A 14,842-nucleotide genomic window follows, 5' to 3' on the forward strand; every position below is an offset into this window, starting at 1 on the left:
GTGCATTAGCTCGCCTCTTGCTGCCATTGATTGTGTGGATTATTTTGGTTGTTGTGTGTATTTTTATCATGCATGGTAAGTTTATCATTGCTAACCATCTGGAGGAACAGATACACTCATTATACGTTACATCTACCATGTGTAAGGTGTCCTTGTATATTAGCTAGCAAACTGCTGCCATTGACTTTGTGGATTATTTCGTCGTTTTGGTTATTTCAATTGTCTGTGGCGATGTATATCATTAACAGGTGGGACGATCGGTCACATTAATTGTAATTAATGACACGTCTACCTTTGGTAAGTGTGCTTGTAGATTTGTTAGTGTGCTGCTAGCATGAATTTTGCGTATTATTTTGTACCACTCTGATTATTCATATCATGCAAAGTGGTGTTTGCCATCTATAACTAGCAGGAGGAGCAAAAACAAAGCATTGTATGCTATGTGTATTCTAAATATACTGTATGTGTCCTGCTTAATTTTGAAGAGATTACTGACAAATTAGCAATGAAATAACCCAACCAAAAAACCTTCTTTCTGTCCTTTTTAGGTGGCATGCAGAGGAAGCTTTCAGTGGCTATAGCGTTCGTTGGCGGCTCAAAAATAGTAATTTTAGATGAACCCACAGCAGGGGTGGACCCCTATGCCCGCAGGGGGATCTGGGAGCTGCTGCTGAAGTACAAACCAGGTATGACATCACTTCTAACTTTTGGCTTTGAAGTCTCAACACTACCTGGAAGATCCTAGAAAAGAACATCATGGAGCAGAGGAACTCATCTCAATAACTACTACAACTAAAAAATTTCAATTTCTAAAATAAAAAAAATACTATTGACTTGTAGTTTTTGATGTTGTTGTTTTCTTTAATTAAGCAATCAGGCCATAAAAATGTATTTAAAATTTAAGGCCTTATGGTGTAGTCAAGAAGCTGTATATGCTGTTTATTCCTCTTATTAATGTTGTTATTATAATAGGTCGCACCATCATCCTGTCCACACACCACATGGACGAGGCGGACATCTTAGGTGACCGTATCGCCATCATCTCCCACGGCAAGATGCGCTGCTGCGGCTCGTCTCTCTTCCTGAAGAAATGCTTTGGCAGCGGGTACTACCTCACGCTAGTCCGTGGCGCTCCGGGCAAGATGAGTGCCCAGCGAGGCGGCACCCTTCATGGTCAGGCCAAAAAGGTACAAGTGACACTTGAATCGTGACACCAGTTGCAATGCGCTGTTTTAAATATTAGAAAACTTTGGCCTAAATTTGTTCATTGCGATTTTATTCTCAAAAACATATTTATGTACGATATCAATATTGTAATTTTTCTCCAAAATGTGACGGTTACTGTACATTACAACTTCTTTCTCGAAAATGGTCCAACTTTGTTCTTGCTATCTTCCAACCTTTTTTTCAAAATAAAGTATAATTCATGTCAAATCACCACTAATTTTAGTACTAATAATAAGTAAGTAATTGTAGTCGCAGTAGTTGTAGAAATATTACCGACAACACTGGGCTTCACAATACAGGGTTTTTCTCAAGATGGTATGTTAATTTACACATTTGTTTTTCCAACAACAACAAAAAATTGCAACATAATGTTTCATCATTACCGCTTTATTTATGTAACATTAGGCTTTCGTTCCCATAAGATTACATTTTCTCTTTAAATATTTCTTAGCATATATTACATTTTGTTACATGTAATTTGTTTGTTGCAAACTTGAAGTTTTTAGGCAGTTTCTTTCTTCAAAAAAGATTTTATTTTAATTATGACTTTTTTCTATAATCAGACTTTTAGTTTCATAAAAACACCCCTTTTAGTTAAAATAAACATTTCTTTACATAAGATTACAACTATTTATATTTAAATATTTGCCGGTGTTCTTGCAAATTAATATATATATTTTATATTTTAAATCTTGTAATATGGCTGCTTTCTTCTTGAAAGCAGACTTTATTTTTGCAATATTACAGTTTTTAACAGTTTTTCCTTAAAGTAATATTCCTGTTAAATAATGAAGCTGTCAGCCACATAAAAATCCCCCATTTTTTTTAAACATGAATATTAATAAGCCTTTATTGTCTTAAGATTGCAACTTTTTACAATAATTGATTTAATTAAAACGGCACCTTTCGAGACACACAAAGCGCTTTACTCTGAGAGGCCATGTTTTTCATTTGATTCACTAATAATAGTATTGCTAATGGTAAGCTACCTTTGTAGCCATCGCTTCTATGGACTAGTCTGTAGCGGTAAAACAATGTTAACATTACAAATCACAAAGATCATTAAAACCATGATTTATAACCAAACTTTCATAAACTAACGGAGCGCTGACACTGATTATTGAATACAAGACATACTGTATTAAAGTATTTCCCCATTAAAAACGTCAGACCACATTCTAAACGTGTATAAAAAGGTTTCAACTAAGGTGTTCAATTGTGCACATTTAGCTTACAGGTTCTGCTCTCTTAACACGGAGTGATTTTGATAGCTGATGGTAATCATGATGGAAAAACTCCAAAGTGAAGGAAGTGAACCTGCATGACTTCACACAAACCAAACGTGCAACAAGAAACATTCTAAAATCTTTACAAAATAAAACGAAAGAACATAAACATATTCAAACACTCAACAATAATTTTGCTCTTAAGAATATCTAATAATATTTAACGTTTTTTCTGACAAGCTAAGTATAGTTTTTTTTAATCAAAAAAGAAAAAAAACACGGTTAAAAGATTTTAATGTACTTTTTTTTGGAGCACATTCAAAAATGTCACAATAATAATGACAATTTAAAGGCCTACTGGAATGAGATTTTCTTATTCAAACGGGGATAGCAGGTCCATTATATGTGTCTTACTTGATCATTTCACGATACTGCCATATTTTTGCTGAAAGGATTTAGTAGAGAACATCCACGATAAAGTTTGCAACTGTCGGTGCTAAGAGAAAAGCCCTGCCTCTACCGGAAGTCGCAGACGATGACGTCACATGTTTGATGGCTCCTCACATATTCACATTAGTTTTAATGGGAGCCTCCAACAAAAAGTGCTATTTGGACCGAGAAAACAACAATTTCCCCATTAATTTGAGCGAGGATGAAAGATTCTTGTTTGAGGATATTGATAGCGACGGACTAGAAAAAGAAAAAAAAAAAAAACGAGTTCAAAAAAACAAAAACGCGATTGCATTGGGACGGATTCCGATGTTTTTAAACACATTTACTAGGATAATTCTGGGAAATCCCTTATCTTTCTATTGTTTTGCTAGTGTTTTAGTGAGTTTAATATTACCTGATAGTCGGAGGTGTGTGTCCACGGGTGTCTTGATGCGCAGTGTCTCAGGGAAGTCGACGGCAGCTTTATGGACGGCACAAGCTCAGCTTTTCTCCGGTAAGAAGCGACTTTTTAAACACTTTTTTTCACCGAAACTTGCTGGTTGACAATTTGTCTGGATTCATGTTTGCTTGACCGCGCTCTGATCCATAGTAAAGTTTCACCTCTGGGAATTTTAAACAAGGAATCACCGTGTGTTTGTGTGGCTAAAGGCTAAAGTTTCCCAACTCCATCTTTCTACTGTGACTTCTCCAATATTAATTGAACAAATTGCAAAAGATTCAGCAACACAGATCTCCAAAATACTGTGTAATTATGCTGTTAAAGCAGACGACATTTAGCTGTGTGTGTGCGCAGCACTCATACTTCCTAAAAACGCGTGACGTCTTGCGTACACGTCATCATTACACGACGTTTTCAAGACCAAACTGCCGGGAAATTTAAAATTGTAATTTAGTCAACTAAAAAGGCCGTTTTGGCATGTGTTGCAATGTTAATATTTCATCATTGATATATAAACTATCAGACTGCGTGGTGGGTAGTAGTGGGTTTCAGTAGGCCTTTAAGTCACAATACCAAAATTGTTTTACTGTTAAATCCCTACTAGACTACAGAAACACAGCTTTGAAATCTTGCCACCAAACAATAATTCACATGTGTACACACCGGTGTAGGTGTCACTGGAGACAAAATGTCTTGCCCAAGGACGCAGCAGCAGCAGTGACTGGGATGGCAGTGGGGTTTAACCTACGTCCTGAACCACTTCCACTTGTCTTTTCAAATAATTGTCTTTGTTTTCATAGAATGTCAATTTTTTAAATGTGTTTGTCATTCTTGTTTGGTGTGGGTTCACAGTGCGGCGCATATTTAGTGTTAAAGTTGTTTATACGGCCACCCGTGACCTGTATGGCTTTTGACCAAGTATAATGTGCATTCACTTGTGTGAACAGCCGTAGATATTATGTGATTGGACCAGGACTCAAAGGCAGTGCCTTTAAAGCAAGCCCCCAATAGTGTTGTCTGGGTGGAAATCAGGAGAAATTTGGGAGAATGGTTGCCTCGGGAGATTTTCGGGAGGGGCACTGAAATTCGGGAGTCTCCCGGGAAAAACGTAAGGGTTGGCAAGTATGACTGGGAGACGCAACTGCTCTGTGCTTCTCCTAACGTCCGTGTACCACTCCATACAGCAGCGTTTTAAAAAGTCTTATATTTAACATTTTGAAACAGATACCGATCATTTTCGATGTTACATTTTGAAGTATTTATCGGCCGATAATATCACAGTCCGATATTATCAAACATCTCTCTACTTGTACTTTCTCTACTCTTTCTAATTCACAGGAGCAGGAACACGCTTCCAAACAATGCAGCACAGAAGGCAACATCAGAAGTCAAACAATGAACAGCTCTGAGCCTTCAGGTAGGGCCTTCATTAATGTCCACTACTGTAAATATAACCAAAAATATTGGATTCCACGACATTGGTGACATTTTTCATGTTTTATTGTTTATTACCTTCAATCTGACCTTAATTAGTTTGTCTGAAGTTTGCGATTCCCCTTTTTTTATTGCTTTGTTCCCGTCTGGTTTCACAACATTAGAGGTATTTTTCTATGTTTTTTTTATAATGTCCCAAAAATATTGCAAAGTATTCTAAGCACCGTACCATTTCGAATAAGACTTCACAACATTTGAGGCATTTTACCATATTTTTCGATTATAAATCACTCCGGAGTATACGTCGCACCGGCCGAAAATGCATAATAAAGAAGAAGAAAAAACATTTATACGTCGCACTGGAGTACAAGTTGCATTTTTGGGGGAAATTTATTTGATAAAATCCAACACCAAGAATAGACATTTGAAAGGCAATGTAAAATAAATAAAGAATAGTGAACAACAGAATGAATAAGTGTACGTTCTAACCAACTGAGAATGTGCCTGGTATGTTAACGTAACATATTATGGTAAGAGTCATCCAAATAACTATAACATAAAGAACATGCTATACGTTTACCAAACAATCTGTCACTCCTAATTGATAAATCCGATGAAATCTTCTTCCTCGATGTCGCTTCTAAACAACTCTGCCAACTCCAAAAGTATACGCCGCTTCCTCTTGTCGTTTTCTGCTGCATATTTCACTATGTCCAGCTTGTAATCTGCAGATTTCCTTTTTGGTCCAATCTTTTTCAGCGTTTCTCAGTTTTTATAAGTTACCGCCAACGATGAAATGATCCATTTTAATAGCTACTGCAGTAGCATATTGCTGACGTGTGTGTGACGATTGTTGACATTTTCTTCGTCTCTTCCGCGAATGAGATACATAGTATAATTTGATATTTTACGGTAATGTGTTAATAATTTCACACATAAATCGCTCCAAAGTATACAGTATGTCGCACCTCCGGCCAAACTATGAAAAAAACTGTGACTTAAAGTCCAAAAAATACGGTAGATGTTTTTTTGGATGCCTTCAAAAATGATTACACTGTATTTTAAGGCTCATATCTAATCTGATTTCAATACATTGGGGATGTTTCTGCATATTTTTGATGCCTACAAAGTATTGCACAATTCTGTATCATACGAACTTTGGCTTGTTCCGTCCAAAGATTCTCTGACAACATTGGAGGCTTTTTCTGAGATGCCCTAAAAAGTTAAAGCAAGTTAAATGCGAATTAAGACTTTTTGAACGCACTGACAGGAAATCTTATTACCATGTCAGTAAGGCCAAAGGATTAAGTTTTTTTATTTGCTGAAAACCAAAGCAAAACCAGTAGCCATGAACCCCACCTCTTCAAACCCTCAAAAAGCAGTAACTGAAGTCAGGACTTCTTTTGGCAGATTTGACAGCGCTTGGTCAGCTGGTGCGCCGCCACGTCTCCAATGGAATGTTCTTGGAATGCATTGGCCAGGAGATTACCTACATCCTGCCCTACGTTGGGGCCCAGGACGGCTCCTTCGCCAGACTCTTTCATGAGCTCGACCTGGCCATGGCCGACCTGGGTTTGACCAGCTACGGCATCTCCGACACCACACTGGAGGAGGTACAGAACATGATACTTGTAAAAATGTATAGTATATGTACAATGGTACTTCAACTGACAATCTCAATTGATTCCACGACCGAGTTTGTAACTCAAAACACTCGTATTTCAAATCAGCGCTACCCACTAAAATTAATTGAAATAAATATAATAATTGCTGGGCCACACCCAAAAAGACCACACATTTTACATGTAACATCTATTTAAAAAAACAAACAAACAACTTTTAGATAAGAAATGCTGTTTGAAAAGATACAATACAATACTATACATCCATCAATCCATTTTCTACCGCTTATTCCCTTTGGGGTCACGGGAGCCTATCTCAGCTACAATCGAGCGGAAGGCAGTGTACAGCCTGGACAAGGCGCCAACTCATCAATGTAATGCAAACAACTACAGTAGTTTTATGAATCAATCAATCAATCAAAGTTTATTTATATAGGCCTTAATCCCAAGTGTCTCAAAAGGCTGCACAAGCCACAATGACATCCTCAGCTCAGATCCCACATGAAATATTGTAATATTTTCCAGCATCTGATTTCTGCAGGTGTCTCTTGAATACGGGACGCTTCTCCGTCATGTAAGAAAGGGAATCGTTATTGTTGTGTATTTTGAACACAGATGTCTTTGAGTGATGAACCGGTCGTCAGAGCTGACACGAGGCGACATGCAATGGCGATATGCATGTCTGTGTTCCTAGAGCGATGATCAATTGTCCAGATTGTAGAGGCAGGAGACAGAAGAAACCGAAAAACCTCAGGCACATCCATCGGCAGCTTTTTCATAGTTTAATGGATAAATTTCCATGGTTAGGATGATTGGAGCACTCATAAATTGAGATAACATTGTATTATTACAAGTGTTTAGTTCCAAAATATAAAGGAATTGTGCATTTTGTGATAAAAGCATGACATTTGGAACACTTATAGCCAAATGCATTCTCAAAAGATTTGGATGTGGAGCCATCATGAATTTTCAACATGGCGCCCATGGCAGCCATTTTTCAAAATGTCCACCAGCAACAACTGTTTTCTTATGAATGATGGATTTAATATAATATTTCAGACTTACTTACCATTCATACTACTTGGTAAATGTCTTTTGGATAGTGGAACATTTTCATAGAAAATTCAAAATGGCCGCTAACTGGTTTGATATGGATGATCTCTATGTTTAATTATACATTTATCTTGATGCAGAATTTGAATTGGGAACTTTGGAATTTCTAAGAATCTTCTTTCTATCTCAAAATACTCATGTTAAGCAAGGGAAACATAGGGTCTATCACAGGGAAGACTAGTCACACTCGCCTTCACAGACACAAAGGGCTGTGCACTGTAAGTGGGATTTTTGGCACTTACACTGCCCAACACAACCCTTCTTGCATTTGCTTGAGACAAGTTCATAACTTGACTGGCCTGCATCTGGTAGGCATGTCCAGAAGGGTTCATAGTCCCCCTCAGGTGACTTTGACCAGCCCCATTCGCACGGTGATGGTAGTTCTGGTGTTGACACCAGGACTGTACCCCACACGTGCCCCCCTTGGTATACAGCTCTCTTAACATGCTCTTTTAGGCCAGCCTTGGTAGGGGGATTGTTTGCACATTGTGCCTCTTTGCAAATAACTTCTTCCTTGCCGTATTGATTTCTGTACATGTGCTGGTTCGGTCATAGACAAATATAACAAACCTCTCAATTGTGGCCCTTACCTCCTGTGGTATGTCATCTGGGGCTGAAGACACTTTCAACAGGGCATGTGTAAGTTCTGGAAGCACATACCATACAGCCCATGCAGTCTTTTTCCCATGGCCAATAAAGCTTGACACAGTGTCACAACCCGTCAATGCCTGGAACACTGGTAGTGCACATGCTTTCTTGGGCCCGAGCCCTGCTGCAATTTCATGGGCTGCCAAATATCAAAAATTCTTACCAGTACCGAAAGCCAACCAAAGCTCATCCTCTGGTCGTGGAGTCTGAGCCACTGCCACAGCCAGCACCACAACATCAGTATCAACTGTTTGAATCACAATTTTGTAGTGGCCGTTTCTTGCTGCATGGGCTACGTGCAATAACATACAACTATCCGCTTCCTCATGCGTGCAAGGAGCAATCGATGTCCTATCTGGGAGAGGTGGCTTGCTAAGGACTTCCATGTCACTTGTGATGACAAGCCATTTATCCTCCTGCACAAACCATCTGAGCAGAGCCTCTGAGAGAAAGGCAAACAACTCAGTCTTATTGCTGTCAACTCAAAGAAAGTTTTGCCAGTTCCTGCGAATGGCTGCATCACCTACCACACGTCTCTGAATTCCAGTGCCACGCTTTGCTCTCGTAGCAGCTTTCAGAGAGTCAAACAAGTAGCGGTCCTACACCAGATCAAGCCTGGACACAGTTTCAAACTTTCTGGTCAGATATGGAATGAAGATCAGATGGGCATAGTCACTGAAGGTTTTTACTGAACTTGGTTTCAGCATCTGGATGATAGCTGCCCCATCTACAATGGTGCAGGTAACCTTTGGACTGTCAGAGTATGCACTGTGAACTTGTTCCAGGCATGGAAGCAGATCACTCTTCACTCCCAGTCGGAGACCTCCCCCATCAGAAAGCGCTGGTGGACATGGTTGGTTCTCGTGTCGAAAGAACTCCTCTCGGTTTCCATCTTGGGTCTGGCAAGCAATAAATAACCTTGAAAAGAGCTCCATGTCCTGTTTGAGAGAGACCATTTTCGGTTTCGGTTTTGATACTCTCCTCACGGTTGAAGTACAAAACACCAGAAGCTTATTTCTTGGTATGGTGTTGTCCACTGTCTTTGTTCTCTCAACAAGGTGTTCTTTGGTGAGAGCTTCAAATTAGTGTTCTCCTATTTGCCTCACCTTTCTGACTACCTCAGCAGCTGAAGGTCCAGCAAGTTCCTTTGAGTGGAGAACAATCAGGTCCTTGCCTTCCTCTTCAAATGGATTTCCAAAGTGTTCCAGTGCACTGACCAAATATTGTACATCTTTGATGAATGAGACCTTTTTTTTCATTGGGTAACATTTCAATTACAATAAAATAGATGATAGTGCACTTGAAATTATAGATTTAATTTCAAAAATATGGCTGTCATCTTGTTGTAGGTGACCAGTGGTCACCAAGTGTGACTATTGTGGTCACCATTTCTGAGTTAGAAGGAAACTTCTGGCCATTTGTAAAGTTTCCAAATTTGAATTCTGCAAAAAGAAAAGGAAATAAAAAGTAATACTGGTTTGACACCGAGATCACCCGTATCAGGCAGTCATAAAAGTGATGGCTGCAGTCTTGAAGATGTCAGCCATCTTGACTATTTAATGACACAATTATATTATCCAAAAGACATTTACCAAGTACTATGTATGGTAAATAAGTCTGAAACATCATATTATATCCATCATTCATAGGCGAACAATTGTTACTGACAGCCATTTTGAAAGATGGCTGCCATGGGCACCATTTTGAAAATTCATGGTGGCTCCATATCCAAATCTTTTGAGAATGCCTTTGGGTATAAGTGTACCAAATCTCATGCTTTTATCACAAAATGCATGATCGTTCTGGTTACCAGCTGCACGATATAAGTATAATGGGCCATTGTGGTTCACAGCTTGTGATTTGGGTCATTTCTAACGGACTTCTAGGGACTTGGCACAATCGACACCAAAATTGAACGATTAATTGCAAAGATTAAGATTTAAAGAGAAACTGCACTTTTTTAATTAAATTTTGCCTATCGTTCAGATGACGGATGTATTTTTTTAATGTATTCTAACTCGTAAAGAAACGTAAATAAAAGTCTGCTTTCAAAAAGCCAATCGAAGGTTCTCTATTCCACCCAAAAAAATCCAATAAATAACCATCCAAAAAGTGCCAACAAAACTCCATTTACATTCCGTGACTTGAACATGAACCAAGTATTAATGATATTATTATAAGTGCTAAGACAGACAAACTATAGCATTGGACGGGAGGTTGGTACTAGGTGGGGATTGGACCAGGGACCCTCGGGTTGCGCACGGCCACTCTACCACTGCGCCACGCCGTCGCTGTATATATATATTGTTTTTTATGTTGATTTAATGATTTAAAAATAAAAAAAAACTTTTTTTTTTTATTTATTTTTTTTTTTTTATGTTTTATTTCTTGTGCGGCCCGGTGGTTTGGGACCATTGCTGTATATGTTGTATACAATTGTTGATGGAATTGAACTGGTCCTAAAGGTACCTTGTTACTCTGTGTGGAGGTGTCTTCTGCTTGCGTGTTTTGTTGTCGTATTATAACAATTCTCTTTTTAAATCCAAACTTAAACATAAATTAACTGCTAGCTGAGAAGAAGCTAAAGACAATCATGGGGAATTTAAGAGTATTGGAACTGTAAAAACTCCCTAGTAACAATAAATGATAAATGGGTTGTACTTGTATAGCGCTTTTCTATCAAGGTACCGTGGCTTTTAAGAAACCAGATAGTTTTGTTTCTTCCAGGGATAGTATATTGTGTGTTTGTTGTTTATTTATTTATATATGTATTTATTTAAAAAAAAAAAAAGATTGGTTAAAATATGTGCGTTCTTTGTGAGCAAATTCAACAATAACATGATGATAATAATAACTGGGATGATTTCGGTCACAATATTAAATTTCCATCCCTAAATTAACACTCATGTTTGCTGTTTTTCCAGATATTTTTAAAAGTGGCTGAAGATACAGGAGTGGATGCAGACATTCCATGCGGTAAGTCCTGTATTTTTATTCTCTTGTCCCAACAAGGTTCAATCAAACACATTCCATGTTGCTTTTAAAACACCCAGCTTTTACAGAAAGTGATATACCGCCTGACTGGGCCCCTATTTATTTTTAACTCATATTTTTCACCCCAAAATTGGGTCAGGCCACAAAAAAGAAACGTTTATTCCCACAGCAACAAAGCGGGAGAGAAGTTCCGGCAAATCCAAGCGGAACAGCGTCATCCTTGCCGCCGCCGTCCATCCGGAAATGGAACAACAGCCCAAGAAGAGCGGCAAGTCTCATTCAATTTGTTTCAGAAAAGGAAAAAAAGTGTGTTTAAATAATGCAACTCGGTGACTTTGGTTCCACACAGATGATTAAAAAAAAAGTTTGCAAGTAAAGTTGAAGTCAAGCTTTAACGTCTTTAACAATAGTACAGTTAAAAATACCTCTTAACATTTTTATTAAATAGATATTTGACAAGAGGACAAGGCAAACGTTAATAGAATTTTCATGAGAATTTGTTATTCAATTGCCTGCCATATGTGGAGTAAGATATCGAAAAGTGTAATCTTAGTTAGCTCGTAATTATTATTTCTAAGCTTGTATAAATACCTCTGCATGTCCAATAAATATCAAGTGAACATCATTAAAGTAAAATAAAAAATACAGTGGAAAATATTCATCATGTTAATGCTAATAAAATATGGCACACCAGGTACTTTTACCATTACAAACAATTATAAATTTTGATTATTTTTAATATCCATTAATTGAAAAATGTTTTTTTATTAATTAGGAAATATGCGCGTTATCGACCCCGAGAGGGACAAGCTGTAAAAAAAAAGGGATGGATGGATTTAGATAATTGTTTTTCATTAATGGATTGTTCTTAAATTTAAAGGTGACCACCTAAAAAATACTATGACAATATCCCTTAACATGTTGATTAAATCACAATTAATTTGAATATACTGGTAAATGCAGTTTCAACCATTAAATGATTAAAAAAAAAAACTTTTACTGTACTCCACAAAATATTATTTATTTGGGCATCCGTGTAAAAGATTATATATTTTTTTAAATACCTTTTAATCCGTTCTATCACAGATCAATAAATAGTTATTTATTGTACTATAGTTTACCTTCAAATTTAAAGGGGACGTCCTTCAAAAGATGCTGTAAAAAATGTAAATGAATGTTAATGTTGCTAAATTTTAAATACAGACGGTTTCAACTTCTAAAATAGGGACATAAATTGTTTTATATTATTATATTGGATTAAGTTTTATATTAAAGATGCACTTTAATTCATCATTTAAAATATAAATTGTTCATATGTTTTCATATTTTTGGATTGTATTGACAATTTACAGGAAACATTTAAAAAAAAAGTTAAAAAAAAATATGCTTAGTGTTGCACAGTGCTTAGAAATATTGATTGAAAATAAGATTATCTTAATGGTTGCTGTAAAACTTCTTGACTGGCAGTGGGAGACACATAATGAGTATTTCTAAATCTAAAAAGTATATTTTTTGAAGGAGCAGCTGGCGGGCTTTCACACTAAACACCTGAGCAGCACATTAGGCCACCATGCCTCTGGAGCGCATGATGAATAATCACCCAGCGGGGGTTAATGTCCACATCAGATTTACAGAGGAGCGGTGGCGTTGGACGGGGCTCGGCAGTGATCACTGGATGGGAGCTGATCAGGCGTCAGTTCTTGGCACTCTTCATCAAGCGCTTCCACCACGCCCGCAGGAGCCGCAAGGGACTCATTGCCCAGGTAATGGTCGCCGTCTGTCATGTCGATGGATCGGAGGTCCCATACTTGAGGAATGCTAGCTAGTGCTGTAAAAGTCCTGTGTGATGCCGTGTAAGCGTGGGGTTTGTCATCTCCATGTACCGCGACAGAAATTAAATCTTGTGGCTAAATATTATTCCCTTCTGAATACTGTGCTATTACTATTATTATTATCGTTATTATATACTACTCATTTTATTTTTTCATATTTTTTATTATGTTTTACGATTTGCTGTACATAAATTCTACACTGCAACCACATAATTGCCTCTTTGTTGGATGAATACAAATCTATCCTATTCTAAAAGTCCATCCTATCCAACCTGTCACAGGGTTTTTTTCCACATTGCTCCAAAGTAAGGTTGTACGGTATACCGGTTCTAATAAAGTATCGCGGTACTTAATCAATTGAAATCGGTAGTATACCACCTTTGAAAATCGCCTGACCCGCTCTTTCATCTGGTGACTACAGAGTTGAGGGACATGATGTTGTGTGTGTCAAAACATGCACACAGTGCATACAAGTAATAACGTCTTGGAGAGGAAAAATGGCAAAAAAAGTACAATTCTACTGGTTAATAAAGGGGGTGCGTGAAGCGCAACATGAAGGTATTTAGAATTCAAAACTAACAATAAAGGTGACACTTTAAACAGGGAGGAGCCACATTGTAAGTACTGTTTTACACCTTTCCTGCTTGTCGGCTCCCAGACCGTGGTCGAGGAAAGCAAGGGAGACGTTCCCTCCAGGACCGATGTATTGTCAAGGGTAATACCTTTCACTTAACAATGGGTCTGTAAAGCTCCGCTCTTAGGTCGGATTGACGAGGCCGTTGATTAGTTACAACTTGGTCACTTTATTTATCATTTCCACAGCGCACAACCAGACATCCACCATGCTATACACACACACCCACACTCTCACAACAGCTGCTTTAAAACACAGCTTGCCAAATGTGGGATTAGTATTTCAACCTTTGCTTCAAACTTAGGTAAACCTTTAAATAATAAGCATTCAGATCTGCTCAAGGAGTTATAAAAAGTGACAGGTAATAAATAATGTAGTTGTTACTACACCTGTCCTGCTGTTCGGTCCGGTGCAGACTGTAGTCGAGGAACACAGGAAAGAGGTCTCTTCAGTGTCGATGCCATTTCAATTCCTTTTTATTTACATTTTAACCTTGTAAAAATTTTTGGGGACTTTGAGTGTTTAATGTAGTTTAAGATTCTATGTTAGAATAAAGCCAGTATTGACATTTTTCGTAGTTCCCTTTATTTGAAAAAGTATCAAAGTATCGATATACATTTTGGTACAGGTACTAAAATAATTGGTATCAGGACCACCCTACTCCAAAGACATGCACCTGGGGATAGGTTGATTGGCATCACTAAATTGGCTCTAATGTGTGAATGTGAGTGAGAATGTTGTCTGTCTATCTGTGTTGGCCCTGTGATGAGGTGGCCACTCGTCCAGGGTATATGCTGCCTTTCGTCCGATTGCAGTTTGGATAGGCTCCATCCCCCAAACACACTCCCGTCTCCCATCCCCTGTGACCCCGAAAGAGACAAGTGGTAAAAAATGGATGGATGGATGGCATTCTAATTATGTATTTTCATTAGGTGCTTATTAAATACAACCCAGCCATAATTGCAGAGATGACAGGCTGCTGAAGCCCATGAAGTGGACGTCTTTATTATTTCTTTCCATATAATTTCATAAGTCAACATCAATAAACAGCAACATTTCTGACATGTCAACATTAATTTCTATAAAGAGCTGTTATTGAGGTACAGCCAATACTTGTTAGTATAAATGGGCACTCACATTCCAGAATAAGACATAAAACACAGGTACTAAGGCTGGACATTTAGCTGGTGTTTGTTACCTGGTGAACTGTTTTAGGTCAT

General features: G+C 38.0%; 1 protein-coding gene across 5 annotated transcripts in view; it reads left to right on the top strand.

Moving 5' to 3' along the window:
- LOC133560246 (phospholipid-transporting ATPase ABCA1-like) overlaps positions 1–14,842 on the top strand; it is a 277,208-nt gene that overhangs the window by 171,174 nt on the left and 91,192 nt on the right. For all 5 annotated transcript variants that reach the window (XM_061912560.1, XM_061912562.1, XM_061912559.1 and 2 more), the window contains 7 exons: positions 549–686; positions 973–1,187; positions 4,684–4,762; positions 6,190–6,392; positions 11,087–11,138; positions 11,326–11,424; positions 12,783–12,919. In XM_061912560.1, coding sequence (XP_061768544.1) covers positions 549–686; positions 973–1,187; positions 4,684–4,762; positions 6,190–6,392; positions 11,087–11,138; positions 11,326–11,424; positions 12,783–12,919 — 923 coding nt within the window. The remainder of the gene's footprint in view (positions 1–548; positions 687–972; positions 1,188–4,683; positions 4,763–6,189; positions 6,393–11,086; positions 11,139–11,325; positions 11,425–12,782; positions 12,920–14,842) is intronic.

Source organism: Nerophis ophidion, linkage group LG10 (genome assembly GCF_033978795.1).
Source record: "Nerophis ophidion isolate RoL-2023_Sa linkage group LG10, RoL_Noph_v1.0, whole genome shotgun sequence".
Classification (NCBI taxonomy): domain Eukaryota; kingdom Metazoa; phylum Chordata; class Actinopteri; order Syngnathiformes; family Syngnathidae; genus Nerophis; species Nerophis ophidion.